At 60.2% G+C, this 21,431-nt stretch overlaps 1 protein-coding gene across 1 annotated transcript; it reads right to left on the reverse strand.

Annotated features, from left to right (window-relative positions):
• Nucleotides 1-629: 629 nt before the first annotated feature.
• Nucleotides 630-19,036, reverse strand: SIGLEC1 (sialic acid binding Ig like lectin 1). The gene is made up of 22 exons (XM_069012283.1): nt 18,989-19,036; nt 16,398-16,500; nt 15,527-15,886; nt 15,147-15,443; nt 14,650-14,913; nt 13,601-13,861; nt 12,698-12,997; nt 11,758-12,012; nt 10,480-10,782; nt 9,841-10,095; nt 8,753-9,046; nt 8,145-8,399; nt 7,063-7,365; nt 6,058-6,312; nt 4,883-5,188; nt 4,455-4,694; nt 3,952-4,251; nt 3,608-3,862; nt 2,396-2,692; nt 2,004-2,103; nt 1,500-1,572; nt 630-842 (listed from the first exon to the last, which is right to left on the reverse strand). Exons 1-22 carry the CDS (start codon nt 19,034-19,036, stop codon nt 825-827), a joined length of 5,142 nt encoding a protein of 1,713 aa, XP_068868384.1. The 3' UTR covers nt 630-824.
• Between the last annotated feature and the right edge of the window lie 2,395 nt (nt 19,037-21,431).

A 21,431-nucleotide genomic window follows, 5' to 3' on the forward strand; every position in this document is an offset into this window, starting at 1 on the left:
GGGACAAGGACCAGGACAGGGATGGGGACAGGGGTGGGGACAGGGATGAGGGCAGGAATGGGGACAGGGATGAGGGCAGGAATGGGACTGGGAATGGGGATGGGGATGGGTAAAGAGATGGAGATGGGGACAAGGACCAGGACAGGGGATGGGGCTGGAGATGGGGACAGAGATTAGGACAGGGACAAGGGCAGGAATGGCGACAGGGACGGGACAGTGACAGGGAGAGGGACAAGAACAGTGACAAAGATGGGGACAGCCCAGCATCCTGCTCTGGCAGGGCGGAGAAAAGGGATTAAAAACCCACAGGAGCCCCCAACCCCAAAGCCCCCCCATTCCCGGGAAGCTCCATCTCCGTATTCCAAAGCCCCATCCCCGCAGCCGAGGCAGCGTCCAGTTGCAAGGTGGCCAGAGAGTGACCTCTAATGGCAACAGGGACACGGCCAGAGGGGACACGGCCCAGCTGCCACTGGCCCCAGCCCCAGGTCCCCTCATCCCGGGCACCGAGGGGACACGGGTGGCCTGGGGACCCCTCTGTTCCCCTCTCCAAGGGGACACCAGGATGGGTGGCAGGGAAAAGGGACAGGGGCACGGTGGTGACAAACAGGATGTTCCCAGCACCGGGAGGTTTGATTTTACTATTTTCCCGGGATTTCCCAGCTCGGAGCTATCACCGGTGCCTGGCACGTGAGGTGGTGGTGGTGGTGACCAGAATCCATCAGGAAGGGACGAAGGGCTGGAATGGGGCTGGGGGAATCCCTGGATCCAGCCAGGATTGGGAAATTCCAGCGGCACAGCTGGTCTGGGATCCAAGAGCCACCAGGTCAAGACGCTCCATCCACCTGGAAAAGGTTGGGGGTGGCTGGGGACACCCTGCCCATGGCTGGGGACACCCTGTCCATGGCTGGGGACACTCTGTCCATGGCTGGGGACACCCTGTCCATGGCTGGGGACACTCTGTCCGTGACTGGGGACACTCTGTCCATGGCTGGGGACACTCTGTCCGTGACTGGGGACACTGTCCATGGCTGGGGACACCCTGCCCATGGCTGGGGACACTCTGTCCATGGCTGGGGACACTGTCCATGGCTGGGGACACTCTGTCCGTGACTGGGGACACTCTGTCCATGGCTGGGGACACCCTGCCCATGGCTGGGGACACTGTCCGTGGCTGGGGACACCCTGCCCGTGACTGGGACACTCCATGGGGACCGAGGAGCATCCCTGGAGGGGTTGGCATCCATCTGTGCCATGGAAACCCTCTGGAATGAGGCTGGGACAGGGATTTGGGGTCCCCAGGAGGCTCCGCCCCTCCTGTCCCTTCGTCACCTCCAGCCATGGCTGTGGTGGCACCACGGGGCAGCCAGGCTGGGCCGGATCCTGGATCCACATCCCATTCCCACACCACAGATTCCCGGAAGGGACCCCCTGGCAGCTCAGGGGGATGCCAGAGCTGGCCCCACTGATGTCCCCAGCGCTGTCCCCACCGAGGTCCCCACCTGTGGCAGCTCCTGTTTGCTCCTCAGCTCCAGGGTGTCCTCGGCACTGGACCAGCTCCGGAGCTTCCTGATCCTGGAAGGGAGCACGGGGAGCTGCCACCCCTGGGGCTGGTTCAGCCCTGGGGCCAGGTGCCACCACCCCGAGGTCCTTGTGACAATGCCAGGGTCACTGTCCCACCACCCTGACATCCCTGTCCTACAACTCTGGGGTCCCTGTCCTGACGCCAGAGTCCCTTGTCCCCTGACCCTGGGGGTCCCTGTCCCACCCCGGCGTCCCTGTCCCGACACCAAGGTCGGGGTCTCTGTCTCCTGACCGTGGGATCCCTGTGCCACCCCACAGTCCCTGTCCTCCCACCCCAGGATCCCCATCTCCCCACCTCAGAATCCCTGTCCCCACACAAAGATCCCTGTGCCCTCACCCCAGAGTCCCTGTCCCTTGACCCCGGGGTCCCTGTGCCATCTTGGGGTCCCCGTCCCCTCACCCCACCCCCTCCAGGACGTCACCTGGGCCACACCTTCACGGCCAGCAGGGCCACGATGGCCACGGCCATGATGGCCATGAGCAGCCAGGCCAGGATGGTGAAGGTCCGCAGGTGGCTGAGAGCTGTGGACAGAGAGGGGTCAGCGCCCGTGGGGACACCCCCAGACCTCGGGGTGTCCCCCAAAAGGGGTGAAGGGGACACTGGGGTGACAGTCAAAGTGGATGACACCCTTTGGCACCCTGGCAAGGTGGGGCAAGGTGGGCCCACAGGAGATGTCCCCACCACAGCCCCAAGCCACCTCCTCCCTCAATTTGGACCCTCCAGCGCCATCCCATTCCATTTCCCACTTCCAGGGATGGGGGTTTTTTTGGGGGGGGATTCCCATGGACCTACAGAGGATCCGACCCCACTCACTGTGGACATCGAAGTCGGCGCTGGCCGTGGTGTTGCCCAGGGCGTTGGTGGCCACGCAGACGTAGCGTCCCCCAGCCCCTGTCCCCACGGCCACCAGCTCCACGCGCAGGGTGTTGTGCGAGGGGATGGCCCGGACCCCTGGGGTGGCAGCGGGGGACAGGCTGGTGGCCAGGAGGTGGCCCTGGTGGTACAGGGCCAGCGAGGAGGGCGGGTGACTGTCGGCCGTGCACAACACGATGGCCCCGCGCCCGCTGCGGTTCTCCAGGAAGGTGCTCACGGAGACGGCCCGGGGAGGGTCTGTGAGGGGACAGGGAGGGTGGCAGTGGGACAGGGAGAGTGGGACAGTCCCCAGCTGGCCTAGGTGGCCACCAAAAGTGGTTTAAAGCATCCCTGGATCTGTCCCATCCTGCTCATCGCAGGGCTGGGGGATGCAAATCCTCTCCAGTCCTTGTCTTAGCACCCCAAAGCTGGAGAATCCCCCCGACTTGGAGCTTCTTGGCTCCAAATCTGACTTTACAGGGGCCAATCCTAAAAAAAAAACCCAAATCCCCTTTCCCCGGTCACCAAGGGGCTTCCTAACTCATCCCTTTTCCATCCTGGACCATCATCGCATCCTCTCCAGCCCTTTGCTCCCAATCCCAGCTGAAAAATCCCCCAACTTGGAGCTTTTTGGATCCAAATCCAACTTTTGAGGGTCCAATCCCAGAAAAAATCCCGAAGTCCCCTTTCCCAAAGCTTCCTAATGCATCCCTCCTCCATCCCAGATTATCCAGGGCTGGAGGCTTCACACCTTCTCCAGTTCTTTGGTCCCACTCCCAGCTGGAAAATCCCCCAACTCGGAACTTTTTGGATCCAAATCCAACTTTTGAAGGGTCAATCCTAAAAAAAACCCCAAATCCCCTTCCCTGGGTCCCCAAGAGCTTCCTAACTCATCCCTTCTCCATCCTGGATCATCCCCAACCCATGCATCCCCTTGCTGGTGGCTTCCCACGCTCCCCAGCCCCTCGTTCCACACCCAACCGGAGAATTCCTCAGTTTTGGAGCGTTTTGGCCACAAATCCAACTAAAAAAAGACCCGAAATCCCCAAAGGGAGAGGAGCAGGGCAGGAAGAGGAAGAGGAGGAAACGCGGAGATGACACAAGTGGCACGGCCTGGGGACACCCAGCGTGTCCTGGGCTTTGTCCTGCTTGGTGACACCGGGGGACACTCACAGAGGACACTGAGGCTGAGGGGGACAGAGGTGGCCGTGCCCCACGTCCCGCTGGCCTGGCACTGGTAGGAGCCGGCATCGGCACTGGACACGTGGCCAAGGACGAAGGAGCCGGATGGTCCCTCCCGAAGCCACCGCCCATCCCGGTACCACGTGTAGTTGACACCTTTGTCCCCCCATGCGGTGGCCAAACAGCTGATGGTGGCCTTGGTGCCCTCGGGGACTTCCTGCGAGGGCTCCACCGTCACCGTGACCCCTGAGAAGGGACATTGGGGACTCAAGGAAAGCTCCCAGCGCGCCGTTCCCATTGGCATAACCCCAGCTGGGCACTCGGGGACACCTCACCTCTCACGTCCAGCTGCAGGGACGTGGCCGCCGTGCCGCGGCTGTTGGTGGCCGAGCACAAGTAGAGCCCCGCGTCCCCAAGATCCAGCCCCGACATCTCCACCCGCAGCGTGCTGGGGGTGGCTCGGACCTCGAAGCGGGGGTCAGAGGGGCCGCGGGTGGTGGCCAGGGGTGGGTGGCCTTGTCCCCTGCTCACGGCGATGTCCGGCGGGGGGACACCGTCGGCCGAGCAGAGCAGCACCGCCTGTCGCCCCCCGCGGGGCTCCACCAGCGCCACAAAGCGCGGCTCCTGCGGGGCATCTGCGGCGACAAGGACAGCGCGTGTCCCCCCACAGCCCGCCGGGCGACGGGGGAGCCACACGGGGCAAGTGACCCCCAAGGAGGGGCTGCGCTGTGGCCGGGTGTCGCGGGGTGGCGACACAGACCGGGCAGCGCCATCCCCGCGGGGGTGGCGTGTCGGGGTGTCCCCTCCCCGCTCCCCGGAGCTGTCGCCCCTCACTCACAGAGCACGGCGAGGGCGGCAGGGGGGGCGAGGGGCCCCCGGCCCGCCTGGCAGCCGTAGAGCCCCGCGTCCGAGCGGTGGCCGCGGAGCCGCAGCGAGGGCTCGGGTGCCTCTGTCACCCACTGCCCGTTCTTGAACCACGTGTAGAGGGTCCCTGGGTGCGCGGGAGGGGCCTGGCAGGTCAGGGTCACCTCTGTCCCCTCCGGCACCTCGGCCGATGGTCGCACCAGCACCCTGGTGGCTGCGGGGAGTGAAGAGGAGTTGGGGGCCGGCCCCAAATTCAGAGCGGTGCGTTCCCACCCTGCGTGCCCAATCGCGACCTCCCACCACCCCCACGCCTCTCTGTCCCCCCAAAATTGGGTTCCCCCAATCCCGCACCCCTCAATGCCACAGCTGGGAGTGTCCCCAACCTGTTGTCCCCGTCCTCACCTTGTACCCGGAGGGTGAGGGACGCGCGGGTCACACCGAGGGGGCTCTGTGCCTGGCACTCGTACTCGCCCTCATCCTCCTCGGAGGCTTCCCGGAATTCCAACCGCAGCGCGTTGGGAGAGGAGGACACGCGGATGCTCTGCCGGGGGGTGTCACCTCCTCTGGGGGGGCTGGAGGCCACCGGGTGTCCCCCCCTGAGCAGGGTGAGCTGGGCCGGGGGGTGGCTGTCCACAACACAGAGCAGGATGGTGGCCGTCCCCTGGCTGCTCTCCACGAAGGATTGCAGCCGCAGGTTCCTGGGGGGGTCTGCAGGATGGGAATGGGGTCGGGAAAACATGGATAATAGGATAATCGTGGAATTGCTTGAGTTGGGAAAGCCCTCTGAGCTCATCGAGTCCGACAGCTCCAGCAGCACTGCCCAGGCCGCCGCTGACCGTGTCCCCAAGCGCCACATCCCAAGGATGGGGACTTCACCACTGCCCTTTCCAAGAATTTTCCCAATATCCAACCCAAACTTTCCCTGGCACAACTTGAGGCCGTTCCCCCTTGTCCTGTCCCTTGTTCCTGCCCCCTCCTGTCAGGGAGTTGTGGAGATGCAGGAGATCTCCCCCTGATCCCCCTTTGCTCCAGGCTGAGCCCCTTTCCCAGCTCTCTCAGCCGTTCCTGGGGCTCCAGCCCCTTCATCCCAGGGATTCCCCAGGTTCCAGGGCCTCCATCCCACGTTCACCACGAAGATTTTTAAATTAACACCATCTTTTTCTCATAAAAAAGGGGAAAAAAAGAAATCTCATGTTCTGACTCGCAGCTACATTTTTTTCCCCATTTTTTTTTTTTTTTTTTAAAGCAAAGTCTGGTTTTCATTTTCCCAATCAGGGATAAAAAAAAATCCTAAATCCGGCATTAATTTCTGAAAGCCAAGGATTTTCCTCTCGGCTTTGGTGTGGAGAACAAGGAAACTTGGAGAAGGTTCTGGGGGTGGCACGGGGGTCTCTGAGTAGGTTTGGGGTGTAAAACTTGGCTTTATTATCCCCTGGGATACACTTTTTGAGCTCCGCTAATTAATGAACCCCCCCAAATTAAGCCAGGCCTTGCTGCCCCCATCTCTCCAGCCAAGGGGACTGACTGAGAGGTGACACCAGGACACAAGTGACACGAAGCTGCCCTTGGGGACTCACAGAGCACGTTGAGGGTGGCAGGGGTGGCACTGTAGTTCCGGGCTGGGGTGTGTATGGAGCAGCGGTAGGAGCCGGCGTCGGAGGTGGTGACCCCATGGAAGGTGAGATTTTGGGAAGAGCCGGTGCCCAACCACACCTGGTTCCGGTACCAGGTGTAGCTCAGCACATCCTGGGCCCCGCCCGCCACGGCGCAGGTGAGGGTGGCAGCGTCCCCTTCCTGCACGTCTGGGGATGGCCAAATCCAGACGCGGGCGGCTGCACAGGAGGGAAGGAAAACGTGGTGATCCTGCACTTTGCAGGGTGGAAAAAGTCAGGGAGTTGTAGGGCAGTAAAAAGTGGGAATGGCCACCACAACCCACAGGTGACACCATTCCTGTGGTGTTCCCGTGGATTTATTTGGGATGCCCCATCCCTGGAAGTGTCCAAGGCCGGGTTGGACGGGGTTTGGAGCAGCCTGGGATGATGGAATGTGTCCCTGCCCATGGCAGGGTGTGGGATTGATGGGATTTAGGGTCTCTCCCAACCCAAACCGTTCCATGATTCCTGGGGTGATGGCAGCCAGGGCGGTGTCATGGATGGACATCACATCCAAGAGGAGCCGTGTCCCTTTGCCACGTGCCCGGGACACCTGCAGCTCTCTGGGAACACCTCCATCCCCATAAACCCGGATTTCCCCCATTTTTTTTTCCGTTTTCATCCTGTCCATTCCATTCCAGCCACTCTCCACCCTCCCTCCTTCCCCCATTCCCATCCTCCCCCATTCCTTCACCTCCTCACCATAACCCCAACCCCATCATTCCCCCCACTGCCTGAAACTGTCCATCCCCTTCCCATCCCATTCCCATTCCCATCCCCACCCTATTCCCATCCCCACCCTATTCCCATTCCCATTCCCATTCCCATTCCCATTCCCATTCCCATTCCCACCCTATTCCTATTCCTATTCCTATTCCTATTCCTATTCCCATTCCCATTCCCATTCCCATTCCCATTCCCGGGACTCACCACCTCCGGAGAAGTTCCCGGCAACGCTGGCGTTGCCGTGGGCATTGGTGGCCACACACTGGTATTCGCCCTCGTCCTGCAGCAGCACAGGCTGGACACGGACACGGAGCACATTGGTGGCCGAGGTGACACCGAGCCGTGGCCGGGGGACAGGCGGTGACAGCACCGTGGAGGCCACCAGGGCCCCGTCCTTGAAGAGGGCCAGCTGTGCCGGCGGGGAGCTGTCTACAGAGCACTCCAGGATGCCGCGCTGTCCCAACGGAGGCTCCAGGAAGGTGCTGAGCACTGGCACTCGCGGGGGGTCTGCCCGGGAGGGTGGGTGAGACTCGAGGCTGCACCCAGAGACCTCCGGGACCCAGTGAGGGGATGACGTCCAGCCCAGTGCCAGCCCATCGGCACCATTCCAGTGGTACCAGCCCATCGGCACCATCCCATTGGCACCATCCCATCAGCTCCATCCCATCGGCACCATTCCAGTGGTACCAGCCCATTGGCACCATCCCATCGGCTCCATCCCATCAGCTCCATCCCATCGGCACCATTCCAGTGGTACCAGCCCATCAGCACCATCCCATTGGCACCATACCATCAGTTCCATCCCATCGACACCATTCCAGTGCTACCATCCCATCAGCTCCATCCCATTGGCACCACCACATCAGCTCCATCCCATCAGCTCCATCCCATCGGCACCATTCCAGTGGTACCATCCCATCAGCTCCATCCCATCAGCTCCATCCCATTGGCTCCATCCCATCAGCACCATTCCACCAGCCTCATTCCATCCCAGCATCATCCCATTGGTACTATCCCAGCCGAGCACCATCCCATCCTGGCACCGTCCCATTGGTACCATCCCATCCTGGCACCATCCCATCCCAGCACCATTCCATTGTTATCATGCCATCTGAAGCATCCCACCAGTGCCATCCCATTGGCACCATCCACTGGCACCATCCCATCCCATCCCATCCCATCCCATCCCATCCCATCCCATCCCATCCCATCCCATCCCATCCCATCCCATCCCATCCCACCCCACCTAATTCCCCCTCTTGGATTCCCTGGCAGGTCCCACTCACACCAGACTTGCAGGGTGACAGCGGGGGACGCGCTGGTCCCCACGGGGCCCCGGGTCCGGCAGTGGTAGAGCCCGGTGGCAGCGCTGGTGACACGGGACAGCACAAGGACACTGTCAGGACCCTCCTGGAGCCACTTGCTGTCCTTGTACCAGGAGTAGACGGTGTCACCCGGTGGCTCTCCGGCCACCTGGCACATCAGGGACACGTTGTCACCTTCCAGCACCTCCGAGGATGGCGAGATCAGGACTCGGGTGGCTGGAGCAGGGACAGGGCCAGCTCAGAGGGGACAGGGCAGAGCTCGGCACTGCCGGTGTCCCCTCATCACTTCCAGAACCTGGGGATGGGATATTCCCTCTCTGTCCAAGGATTTGGGGCAGCTCCGAGGTGACACTGGCGCTCCCTGTCCCCCTTAGAGTGTCCCCAACTCCTTCTGGAGATGCCCAGGGCTGAGGTGTTGGAATACGGGCAGGGAATGGCACTGGGAGGGATCTGGTGGCACTGGGTGGGATCTGGTGGCACTGGGAAGGATCTGGTGGCACTGGGAGTGCAGACACGTGGTCATTCCCATGGGATGGGCTGCTCCCATCCCTGAATCCCGCGCTCCCCACCTTGCACCCGCAGGTACAGCCGCTGCTCCGCGGAGCCGTGCGCGTTGGTGGCCAGGCACCGGTAGCTGCCATCGTCCGCCGGCGTCACCTCCCGGATCTCCACCCGCAGCGAGTTGGGGACAGCGGAGACGGTGACCCGTGGGCTGCTCCCACCAGCGCTGGTGGCCACCGGCTCCTGGTCCCGGAGCAGGGCCAGCTGGGCTGGGGGGTTGCTGGCCACGGAGCACTGGAAGATGGCCAGGGAGCCCTGCTCGGCCTCCAGGAATGCCTTCAGGAGAGGGTCCCGAGGGGGGTCTGAGGGGAGGGAATGGGGTGAGAGGCTGGGAATCCTGGTGGGAGAGAGGTCCTGGGGAGTGGTCGCTGCTCTGGGGTTCTGGGAGGGGATGGGAAGGAAGGGACAGAGAAAGGGAAAGGGAAAGGGAAAGGGAAAGGGAAAGGGAAAGGGAAAGGGAAAGGGAAAGGGAAAGGGAAAGGGAAAAGGCAAAAGGGGAAAGGGAAAAGGGGAGAGAAGAGGAAGAGAAGAGAGAAGAGAGGAGAAGAGAAGAGAAGAGAAGAGAAGAGAAGAGAAGAGAAGAGAAGAGAAGAGAAGAGAAGAGAAGAGAAGAGAAGAGAAGAGAAGAGAAGAGAAGAGAAGAGAAGAGAAGAGAAGGGAAGAGAAGGGAAGAGAAGAGAAGAGGGAAAAGGAAAAGGAAAAGGGAAAGGAAAAGGAAAGAGGAAAGAGGAAAGGGGAAAAGGGGAAAAGGGGAAAAGGGGAAATGGGGAAATGGGGAAATGGGGAAATGGGGAAAGGGGAAGGAAATGGGGAAATGGGGAAAAGGGGAAAAGGGGAAAAGGGGAAATGGGGAAAGGAAATGGGGAAAGGGGGAAAGGAAATGGGGAAAGGGGGAAATGGGGAAATAGGGAAATAGGGAAGGGAAATGGTAAAAAGGAAAGGGAAAGTGAAAAAGGGAAAAGGGGAAAAGAGGAAGAGAAGGGAAAGGGAAAGGGAAAGGGAAAGGGAAAGGGAAAGGGAAAGGGAAAGGGAAAGGGAAAGGGAAAGGGAAAGGGAAAGGGAAAGGGAAAAGGAAAGGGAAAGGGAAGGTACTCACACAGCACATCCAGGAGGACATCGGGAGAGCTCCGGCTGCCGCCCGCGGTGCTGGCCCGGCACCGGTAGAGCCCGGCGTCCCTGCTGGCCACCGGCCGCAGCACCAGCGAGGCGGCCGAGCCCTCAGCAATCTGCTGCCCGTTGTGGTACCAGGTGACGTTGGGGACAGCCGGGGAGCCGCTGCTCAGGTGACAGGTGAGGGTGGCATTGTCACCCTCCAGCACGGTGGGGGACGGGGACACGGTGACATTGGCGGCTGCAGGCAGGAGGAAGCGGGGGGTGATGTCAACGCTGGGGTGACAACCCCCAAAGGCGCCAGAGGACATCGTGGCTCCTCCAGAGGGCAAATTCCAGCTGTTCCCATGGTGCCATGGTAGGGACAGCTCTGAGCCTGGCAGTGCCACCAGCCCAGGGACATCCCAGGGACAGCCCAGGTCCCATGGAGGACCCTCCGTGTCCGGATTTCAGGGATATGTGGCATTTCCATGGGACATCGCTGCTCCTCCTTTCACCATCTCCTGAGCTTGTCCCTTTCCCCAGCATTCCTTTCCCACGCTCCCCTCTCCCAGAACATTCCCAGATGCCACAGTCCTGTCCCCTGTCCCCTGTCCCCTGTCCCCTGTCCCCTGTCCCCACTCACTGTCAGCCTGGAAATCCACAGTGGCGCTGGCACTTCCTTGGGAATTCCAAGCCTGGCACAAATAAGTCCCCTCATCCTCCACCACCACATCCCCGATTTCCACCTTCAGGCTGTTGTAGGACCTGGTGACGTGGACCCTGGGGTTGGTGGCTTGGGGACAGCCCCGGGTGCAGGCGATGACATTGTCCCCTCTCCGTAGGGTGAGGTTGGACTCGGGATCGCTCTCCACAGAGCACTGGATGATGCCCAGGTGCCCGCCCTGGCTCTGCAGGAATGAGCTCAGCGCTGGCTGCCTCGGGGGGTCTGTGGGGGAAAACTGGATCCATGAGGTTGGAAAAACTCCCAGAATTCAAGGGATTTGTGCTTCCAGTGCTGCCTGAGCATCCAGGTTGGATGGGGTTTGGAGAAACCTGGGATAGTGGGAGTTGTGCCTGGCCAGGGAAGAGGAGTTGGAATGAGATGGGTTTTGAGGTCCCTCCCAACCCAAACCAGGGACAAAACACCGCTGGAACCATTGGGAAAACCCTCTGAATCCAAGGGATTGGTGCTTCCAGCGAAACTCTTGGACATCCGGGTTGGACCCGGTCTAGTGGGAGGTGTCCCTTCCCAGGGAAGAGAGGTTGGAATGAGATGGTCCTCGCAGTCCCTCCCAACCCAAACCAGGGTTAAAACTGGATCTACGAGGTTGGGAAAACTCCCAAAATTCAAGGGATTGGTGTTTCCAGTGCTGCCTGAGCATCCAGGTTGGATGGGGTTTGGAGAAACCTGGGATAGTGGGAGTTGTCCCTGCCAAGGGGAGAGGGGTTGGAATGAGAAGGGTTTTGAGGTCCCTCCCAACCCAAATCAGGGACAAAACACCACTGGATCCTTTGGGAAAACCCTCTGAATCCAAGGGATTGGTGCTTCCAACGCTGCCTGAGCATCCAGGTTGGATGGGGTTTGGAAGGACCTGGGATAGTGGGAGATGTCCCTGCCAAGGGGAAAGGGGTTGGAATAAGAAGGGTTTTGAAGTCCCCCCTAACCCAAACCATTCATGGTTCTAAGACCATTTATTGTTCCTAAAACATTTCTTGTCCTTAAAATTCTCAGGAAGGTGGGAATTCTCCAAATTCCTCCTCCCACAAACTCCCAGATTTACCTGCCAAAGGGAATTTTTCACCCTCCCCACATTCCCGCCCAAGAGCTCCTTGGCTGTGGCTGATGGTGATGGGGGAAACTTTGGGGTGGGAACAGCCCCAGCCCAGCCCCAGGACCCTCTGGAATTCCCAGGACACTCACAGAGCACTCGGAGCGGGACAGCCTCCGACGTGTCACTGCCATTCCTGCTCCGGACCTGGCACTGGAAGGCACCGGCGTCATTCCCGTGGATGGACGGGAATTGTAGGGTAGGGAATGAGCTCTCCTGGAGCCGCCGGCCGTTCCTGTACCAGGTGTAGAGCGGCTCCTCCGCCGCGTCCCCTGTCCCCACACAGGTCAGGGTGACCGCGGTCCCCTCCGGCACCTCCGCCGAGGGCTGGATCAGGAGCTCGGCAGCTGCAGGAGGGATGGGAATGGGATATCAGGGAAGGAGGGAAATCCTTCCCGTGGATCCATCCAGCTAAAGTTCCCTGTTCCGCTTCCCTGAGTCCCCTCCCTCGCCCAGAGCCCAGGGGGTCTGTGGGTCTTTGGGGTGACATTCCCTGGGGACACTGCACAGGCAAACAGGGTCTTTGCTGACCCTTTCCCACTTTTTTCAAGTGCCAGGTTCATCCAGGTGAGTTTTGCCCAGGACAGACCCTGTCCCCTCTTCCCACTGGTTGGGCCTTGTCCGACTTCCAGTTCCCCACCGGGACACCCAAATCCAGGTTTGGTTTCTCTGGAATTGGACCTTGAGGTCTCTTCTGGGGTTTTTTTTTGCCATCCTAAAGGATGTTCCTCTTGGAGATGGATTTGGGGGACTTTTCTTTCCTTCTGCTGCCTCTGTCACCCCAACTTATCCAGACTTGGGGCTCAGGGGACAGTGACTGGTGGGGATGGATGGGGCAGAAAAATTTGGATAAATTTTCTCCCAGTTTTTGGCATTTTGGAAAACAAAACCTGGCAACAGCTCCAAAAGCAGCTCTGACCCCACTGAGGAGGGGACACCACCAGGGTCCCTCCAGCTCTCAGGCCTGCGTGTCCCGCCCAGTTTTGGGGGTTCATCGCCACCCCAAACCCAGGAGCAGCCGCATGGACTCACCGCGGGTCACGAGGACCTTGGTGGCGCTGGCGTTGCCGTGGACGTTGCTGGCGGTGCAGCCGTACTTCCCGCTATCCCGGGGTCCTGCATCCCGGATTTCCAGCCGCAGGGAATTGCGGGAGGCGGTGACACTGAGCCGCTGGTGCAGGGCCACCTGTGCCCCGCTGGTGGCCAGCATGGTGCCATCATGGGTGATGGCCAGCGTGGCCGGAGGGTGGCTGTCCACGGTGCAGCGGACAATGACCAGCCGGCCACCCTGGCTCTCCTGGAAGAGCGTGAGGGTGGGAATTCGGGGTGGATCTGTGGGATGGGAGAGGATGCTGAGGTTGGGATGTCCCCGTGGTGAGGCCACAGGGAGAATCCTGGAGTGGTTTGGGTTGGAGGGGACACTGAATCCCACCTGCTCCCATGGGCAGGGACACCTTCCACTACCCCAGGGGCCTCCAAGCCCTGTCCATCCTGGCCTTGGACACTTCCAGGGATGGGAATTGTCCCCTCATGCACCCTGGATGTCACAATCTGCTTGTGCCATGTGTCACCGGGTCAGATTTACCCCAAAATTGTCACAACCAACCCAGGGCTGGGTTATTTTCCCCTGCAAAACCTCCTGAGCTGTTCTTATCCCACTCGATTCTCCATGAGAAACTTCCCAAAATCTTAAGGAATGGAGGGGATTAGTGGGAAATGCTGTGATGGACACAGGTCCCTGCTGCACAAATGTCACTTAATGCCGCCTTCACACCTGGCTCATGGCCAAAATTTGTTGTATTCCCAGAAAATTCAACTGGCAGGCCTGAACCCCCCTCCCATCTGCCCTTGAGGTGCTCAGGAAGAGGCTCTGCCATGAATTTTTTTTGGGATTTCATGGATTGTGGGGGTTGGCACGGAGCTGGTGGCACTCACACGTCACGCTGAGGCTGATGGCCTGGGCCGTGTCACTGCCCTGGCTGTTGGTCACTTGGCAGGAGTAGTAGCCGGCGTCACCAGCAGCCACCGCGGGGAAGAGGAGGGTGTGGGCCGGGCCCTCCTTGAGCCACGCACTGTTCTTGTACCAGGTGTAGGTCAGCTCCTCGGGATGTCCCTCCCGCCCAGGGACGTCGCAGGACAAGGTGGTGGCCGTCCCCTCGCGCACCTCGGCCGCGGGGCTGGCCGAGATCTCTGCGGCTGAGGGAGAAGGGACACGTTCAGGATTGTCCTGGAGGCAGGAAAACAGGATCCCATCCCATATCCCCCATCCCAGAGCTTGGGAGAAAATGGGAGCCCCTCAGGGGTGACAACAGAGCTGGGGGACATTCGGGTTTGTCCCCTGCCACCGGGGGCCAGACTGATGGTGGGTGAGGAGGGGTCTTTCACCTCTCTGGGTGGGCACAGGGGGTTTTGGGGGGCGCAGAGGGACCCATTTTGGGGGGAGCAGAGGGACCCATTTTGGGGGGAGATGCTCCCTGTGGGATTCCAGCCCAGGCAGGGAAGGCTGGGATTTGTCTTTGGGATCCTCTTTGCTGTGGGATCTGGTGGCAAGAGGAGCCTCGTCCCTTCTCTGTGAGAATGGGGATGCCCTGGGATGGAATTCCCAGAGAAGCTGCGGCTGCCCTTGGATCCCTGGAAGTGTCCAAGGCCATGTTGGACATGGCCTGGAGCCACCTGGGATAGCAGAAATTGTCCCTGCCCATGGCAGGGGTGGGAATGATCCATAAGGTCCCTTCCCACCAAGGCTCTGGATCTCCACGATCTCCCTTCCCAGCTCTGCTCCCTGCCCTAGGCTGGAAATCCCTCCGTGGTTTTTGGGATCACAAAGATGAGGGACACAATGGGACCACCACCCTCCCTCCTCACACACAGACACCCCAACTCCCTGACCTCCAGCAGCACCGGCCCCCTCCACCCCACTCGTGCCACCCCAATGTGGGACCCTCAGCGATGTCCCACCCCGGCCGAGCTCGCGTGGCACTCACAGAACACGCGGACGGTGACAGAGGGCGACACCCCGGTGCCGAGGGCGTTCTGGGCCTCGCAGCGGTACCGCCCGTGGTCCTCACGGCGAACCCCCCGCAGGCTCAGCACCCGCTCGGTGCCCACGGCCACCCCGTCCTTGTACCAGTGGTACCCCGCCACCGGCGGGTGGCTGCTGCCAACCTCGCAGCTCAGGGTCACCGTGTCACCCACGCCGATGTTCCCCGAGGAAGGGCTCAGCGATACCTGGATGTCCTTGGGGGTGTCTGCGGAGGGGGGCAGAGGGGCACGGTGGGCACAGGGTGCTGCCATCACCTTGGGGCAGGGAAAAGGGGAGGTGGGTGACAGGAGGTGGCACCTAAGGGACAGACACGGCCAGGGAGCGGGGAAGGGAGGGAGGAAAATGCTTTGGATTGCTGAAAGGAAGGAGGGGGTGTCAGGAAGAGGTCCTGGCCGCAGTGGCCGTGGCAGAGGTGTCCCCTGTCCCCACCCCACGTACGCCTGACCCGCAGCACCAGCTCCGTGCTCGCCTTCCTGGATCCGTGGGAAACCTCACAGAGCAGCTTCTTGGAATGGTCCTTCCAGGAGAAGGTGCTGGTCAGGTTCACCTGGTGGCTGACCCCGCTGGTGTCCAGCTGGACGCAGCCGGACACCTCGGACACCTGGGGGTCGTAACCCTCCCAGTGCAGGACGATGTCACTCCAGGGACAAACGTAGGGTATGGAGCACTGCAAGGTGGACCTTTGTCCATCGGTCTGCTCCTCGCTGCTGGTGACACTGGGACGCTGCAGATCCTCTGGGATGGAGAGCAGAGGTTTGGGATGGCCCCATGGAACGGGCAAGAAGGGAATTTTTTGGGAATCTCGGTGTTTCGCCCACCCGAAATGCTCAGTGTCACATCCCGCGCTGCTGACCAGCGGTCGCCATTGATGATCTCGAAGCGGAACCTGTAGGGGCCGCTGTCACCCGGTGTCACCCCCCGCAGCAGCAGGGTGCAATTCCGGGCCATGGGGTCCCCCAGGAGCTGGGCACGACCCCCAAAATGAGCATCCACATCCTGGGGGGTGGTGGAGTGGAACACCAGGGTCCTCTGGCCATCGTAGTCCTTGTACCAGATGGCCACGATGCCATCGGTGGTTGTCACATCTGCGGGGTAGCTGAAGGTGCAGGGCACAACCAGGCAGGACCCCCCGACGGCCTGCAGGGATTCGGGGTAGGAGACCCCCCAGGAGCTGAGGGCTGTGCCAGGGAAAACCAGGATCAGGGAGCCGGAAGTGTCCCCAGCTCTCCCAGGACACGTTGGGGACGTGGCACCTCTGCTCGACAGGGAAGGTGGGATTTGGGATAAACCCCCCCAAGAGGAGGGTTTGGGGTGGAGAAGGGGGAGATAAGCAGGAAAAGCTGGGTCTTTTGGGGCTAAATAACAAGGGAAAAGGAGAAAGTGACCTCTTGGCCTCCCAAATTTATTTCCTCGCCCCCTTTCCTCACCCTGGCTCCTTGTCCTCGCTCCCGTGGCCTGGCTGTCCCCTTGTCACCCCATCCCTGCCCGCCAGGAGGAGGGGACACGCGTGGGGTTGTGGAATGTGCTGGAAAATCCCCCACCTGCTGTGCCAGGAGCAGCCTGGGAATCCCCTAAATTCCTGCCCATCCCTTGGGCACCGTGTCCGGCTCTCACTCCCACCCATCCCGGGGCCGACCCCTGCCTCCAGCCCTGCAGGGGACAATCCCAAGGGTGGCATTGTCCCCGTACCTGACGGGACCAGGCTGGCCAGGAGCACGAGGCAGCAGGGCAGGCGCATGGTGGCACTGCCAGGGGACACGGGGGACACGGGGTCACGCTGGCACAGGGGATCCTGGGGACAAGGAGAGATGGCTGAGGCCCTTGGAGTTGGTGGGATGGATCCCTGTGGGATAAATCCTGCTGGAAGCACCGCTGGCATCAGAAGAGTCCCCAGGAGAGGGAGGAAAACAAAAGGGAAGGGAGGGGAAGGGAAAGGGGAAAGGGGAAAGGAGAAAGGGGAAAGGGGAAAGGGGAAAGGGGAAAGGGGAAAAGAGGAAAAGGGAAAGAGGAAAGGAGAAGGGAAAAGGGGAAAGGGGAAAAGGGGAAAGGGAAAGGAGAAAGGGAAAGGGGAAAGGGAAAGGGGAAAGGGGAGAGGGGAATGGGGAAAAGGGAAAGGGGAAAGGGGAAAAGGGAAAGGGGAAAGGGGAGAGGGGAAAGGGGAAAGGGGAGAGGGGAAAGGGGAAAGGGGAAAATGGAAAGGGAAAAGGGAAAGGAGAAAGGGAAAGGGGAAAGGGAAAGGGGAAAGGGGAAAAGGGAAAGGGGAAAAGGAACAAAAGGAAAAGAAACAGAAAGAACAAACTGAAAAAAAGGAATTAAAGAAGGAAAATAAAAGGAAAAAGGAAAAGGAGAAAAGAAAAGAGAGAAAGAGAAAGAGAAAAGAAAAAGAGAAAGAGAAAAGAAAAAGAAAAAGAAAAAGAAAAAGAAAAAGAAAAAGAAAAAGAAAAAGAAAAAGAAAAAGAAAAAGAAAAAGAAAAAGAAAAAGAAAAAGAAAAAGAAAAAGAAAAAGAAAAAGAAAAAGAAAAAGAAAAAGAAAAAGAAAAAGAAAAAGAAGAAAAGGAAACCAAGGAAAGGAAAAGAAGAGGAAATACAAGAAGAGAAGTATTTAAAAGGTTTTACAGCTTTTTGCAGCTCCACACAAACTCCTGACATTCCTTTCAGTCTCTCCACCCATCATTCCGTGATAAACCCAAATCATTTTGCCCTGATTTTTTCCCCAATATCACAGGAATCACTGATCGGATTGCCGTGGATTTAGATCCTTCTCCGAGAACTCCTGGACCTCTCCCTGAGGAATGAGGCTGCTCCCAGCCCCCTGCTCCGGCCTTTCCCTCTCCAGCATTCCCTCCTTGGCCGATACCTCCTTTCCCCACATCTGTATCCAATTTCCTCACTGCTCCTTGGATTTCGGGATGGATTTCCCGCTCCGAGGAGCTTTGCTTGGGGGTTTTTCCCAGGCTACGAGCACAGGGAATGGCTGGGATGGCCCCTGGGTGTCGATGCTCAGAGGGGGGACGATGTGAAGGCACAAATTGTCACGGGATTGGTGCCGGAAGAGGAAGGAAGCGCTGGGATCCAGCCCCCAACCCGTGCCAGTGCCAAGTTTCGTTTCTTCTCCCGGATTCTCTCGGTTTCGATTCCTGGGGAACCCTCAGGGCAGGATGGGGACGCTTGGGATGGGGACCCCGGGGGGAACAGTGGCCCCTGGTGGGGCCCTGCTGCTCCTGGAATTCCGAGAGTTGTAAATATTTCTGGGAAAACACTCTTGGTGTGGGGCTGGATGGGGCTTGGAGCGAGCTGGGGAGGGGAAGGCATCCCTGGTGTCCCTAAATGGGATTTAAGGAATGGGTTGGGATGGGAGGGTTTGAAAGCTCATGAATTCCCATTGGCAGTGACACCTCCCACTATCCCAGCTGGATCCAAGCCCCCAGTGTCCAGCCTGGCCTTGGGCACTGCCAGGGATCCAGGGGCAGCCCCAGCTGCTCTGGCAATTCCAGCCCAGCCCCTCCCCACCCTCCCAGCCAGCAATTCCTTCCCAACATCCCAGCCCAAGCTCCCCTTTCCCACTGGGAAGCCATTCCCTGCCTCCTGGCCCTCCAGCCCTTGGCCCCAGTCCCTCTGCAGCTCTCCTGGAGCCCCTTTAGGCCCTGCAAGGGGCTCCCAGCTCTCCCTGGCTCCTTCCCTTCTCCAGGGGAACATTCCCAGCTCTCCTAGCCTGATCCAGAGCAGAGGGGCTCCACAATCCTGGAATGGTTTTGGTGGGAAAGGACCTTAAAGCTCCTCTAATTCCATGGGCAGGGACACCTCCCACCATCCCAGGTGGATCCAAGCCCCAATGTCCAACCTGGCCTTGGACACTTCCAGGGATCCAGGGGCAGCCACAGCCGCTCTGGGAATTCCATCCCAGGGCCTCCCCACCCTCCCAGGGAGGAATTTTTTCCCAACATCCCACCTATCCCTGCAGTTTAAAAGTCACCCGTTGGCTCAGGAAGGAGCAGGGAGAGGGGACACTCCCAGTGTGGGACCCTTCAGCTCCATCCCATCCCAAAAACCAGAGAAACGAGGACCACAGGATGGTGGGACACCATTCCCCCGGGATAAGGGGTGCATATGAACCCCTCCAAGCCTGGATCTGATCCCTGGAATTCCAGGTACGTCCCTGGCTCCTGGCAGGAGATGGATGAAGCTCATCCCAAAGGGATCCTCCGTGAGCCCTTATCCCACCCCATTCTCTGCCCTCAGAATTCCCATCCCTTCCCAGCCCCAGGGAACCGCGGCATTACCTGGCAGCGGCCGTGGCTCCGGCAGTGCCACCTCCGGAGCGGTGACATCAGGAAGCCGCCTGTCCCAGGGCTCAGGGACGTCCTTTTATCAGCGGGGGGTGGGAGATAAGGAGCCCCAAACCGCAGCACTTCCCTCTTCGGAGTCCATGCCCTGATTTTGGGAAGTGGTGACAGCGGCAGCCGTTCTCTAATTCCGGGTTTTTGGGGCCAGGCTGGGTTTGGAGCACTCCAAGATCTCCAGGTTTAGGGTCCTGCTGGTGGGGCTGGGGCAGGGTTGGTTTTGCCCCCCGTGGGAACGGTTTGGGATTTGTGCTGATAATTCAGGAATGTTTTTGTTGTGTCTTGGATGGAATCGAGGGCGGCTCTGTCCTCAGCTGGGATTGCACCGGCAACTGGGGGGACACGGCCGGGAAAACCGATCCCAAAACACCCCAGGGATATCCTGGATCGTGTGGCTCCATGATCAGTGGATAAACTGGGAAAGAAAGAGGGAAAGGTGAATGTTGGGAGTGATGGTGTTTGTCCTCCCAGATAACCAAGATGGATCCTGGTTGTCCTGGGAATTCTGAATGTTCCAAGGGCTGGAGCCCCTCGGCTCTGGGAGAGCTGGGAATGTTCCCCTGGAGAAGGGAAGGAGCCAGGGAGAGCTGGGAGCCCCTTGCAGGGCCTAGAGGGGCTCCAGGAGAGCTGCAGAGGGATTTGGGATAAGGGCTGGAGGGCCAGGAGGCAGGGAATGGCTTCCCAGTGGGAAAGGGGAGCTTGGGGTGGGATGTTGGGAAGGAATTGCTGGGAATGGAATTGCCAGAGCAGCTGGGGCTGCCCCTGGATCCCTGGGAATGTCCAAGGCCAGGCTGGACATTGGGGTTTGGATCCACCTGGGATAGTGGGAGGTGTCCCTGCCCATGGATGGGGTGGGAATGGGATGGGATTTAAAGTCCCTACTAATCCAAACCATTCCAGGATTGTGGAGCCCCTCTGGATCAGGCTGGGAGAGCTGGGAATGTTCCCCTGGAGAAGGGAAGGAGCCAGGGAGAGCTGGGAGCCCCTTGCAGGGCCTAAAGGGGCTCCAGGAGAGCTGCAGAGGGACTGGGGCCAAGGGCTGGAGGGCCAGGAGGCAGGGAATGGCTTCCCAGTGGGAAAGGGGAGCTTGGGCTGGGATGTTGGGAAGGAATTGCTGGCTGGGAGGGTGGGGAGGGGCTGGGCTGGAATTGCCAGAGCAGCTGGGGCTGCCCCTGGATCCCTGGCAGTGCCCAAGGCCAGGCTGGACACTGGGGCTTGGATCCAGCTGGGACAGTGGGAGGTGTCCCCAAAGCCAGGAGAGGACTCAGAGGAAATTCCCAGAGGAATTCCCAGCTGGGCACCTCAGCCCTGGGGATGCAGAGGCTGATCCAGCTCTCCTGGAGCACGATCCAGACCCCACCTCTGCCCCCTGGAGTAAGGGCACCCGGGCTTGGTGGCACTGGTGGCACCGGGTGAAGCCGGCCCGTGGTGACCGCTCAGGGTCAGTGCCCGACCTTGTGCCCCGGGACTGTGGGAAAGTGCCCTGTGGGACCTTGGCCCCTCCCCGGCCCCTCTGGAGCCGTGCCAAGCGGGATGCTGAGTCAGCAGGGAGATGCCCACGGCTCTGGTGCCCCCTCCCCCACCCCGGTTGTGCCACCTGCTGGGAATCGGTCCCAGATCCCACTGGGGGGTTACTGGTGTGGGGCTGTGCCAGGGCTGGGGAGGGGTCTTGGTGTGGGGGCTGTGCCAGTCCTTGGGGGGGCTCTTGGAATTGGGACCCATGCCAGGCCCGTAGGATCTTGGATTTGGGAGCTGTGCCAGTCCTTGGGGGTCTCTTGGAAATGGGAGCAGTGCCAGTCCCGGTGGGATCTTGGAATTGGGACCTGTGCCAGGCCTGGTGGGATCTTGGTGTGGGAACTGTGCCAGTCCCGGTTACTTCTTGGAGATGGGAACTGTGCCAGTCCCGGTGGGATTTTGGTGTGATAACTGTGCCAGTCCCGGTTACTTCTTAGAGATGGGAACTGTGCCAGTCCCGGTGGGATCTTGGAACTGGGAGCTGTGCCAGTCCTGGTGTGTTGCTGGTGTGGGGGTTGTGCCAGTCCCGGTGGGGTTTTGGATTTGGGAACCGTGCCAGTCCTAATGGGCTGTTGCTGTGGGAGCTGTGCCAGTCCTGGTGGGATCTTGGTGTGGGGGTTGTGCCAACCCTGGTGGGCTCTTGGAAATGGGAGCTGTGCCAATCCTGGTGGGCTGTCAGCGGTGCCTGTGCCAGCCCTGTGGACTCTTGGATTTGGGAGCTGTGCCAGGTCTGGTTACTTTCGGAACTGGGAGCTGTGCCAGTCCTGGTGGGACCATGGAATGGGGGGCTGTGCCAGACCTGTGGCTTCTTGGAGTTGGGAACTGTGCCAGTCCCAGCGGGCTCTTGGAAATGGGAGCTGTGCCAGTC

This window comes from Aphelocoma coerulescens, chromosome 4, assembly GCF_041296385.1.
Source record: "Aphelocoma coerulescens isolate FSJ_1873_10779 chromosome 4, UR_Acoe_1.0, whole genome shotgun sequence".
Classification (NCBI taxonomy): Eukaryota; Metazoa; Chordata; class Aves; order Passeriformes; family Corvidae; genus Aphelocoma; species Aphelocoma coerulescens.

Bases quoted from the DNA above. Each gene is read 5' to 3' on its own strand.
- SIGLEC1 (XM_069012283.1), bottom strand. From the start codon at position 19,036: ATGTCACCGCTCCGGAGGTGGCACTGCCGGAGCCACGGCCGCTGCCAG. The intron at 12,998-13,600 runs GTGAGTGCCACC...CCCATCCCACAG, and splicing joins CATCAGCCTCAGCGTGACGT to ATCCACCCCGAATTCCCACC. The intron at 5,189-6,057 runs GTGAGTCCCCAA...CCCATCCTGCAG, and splicing joins TGCCACCCTCAACGTGCTCT to ACCCCCCCAGGAACCTGCGG.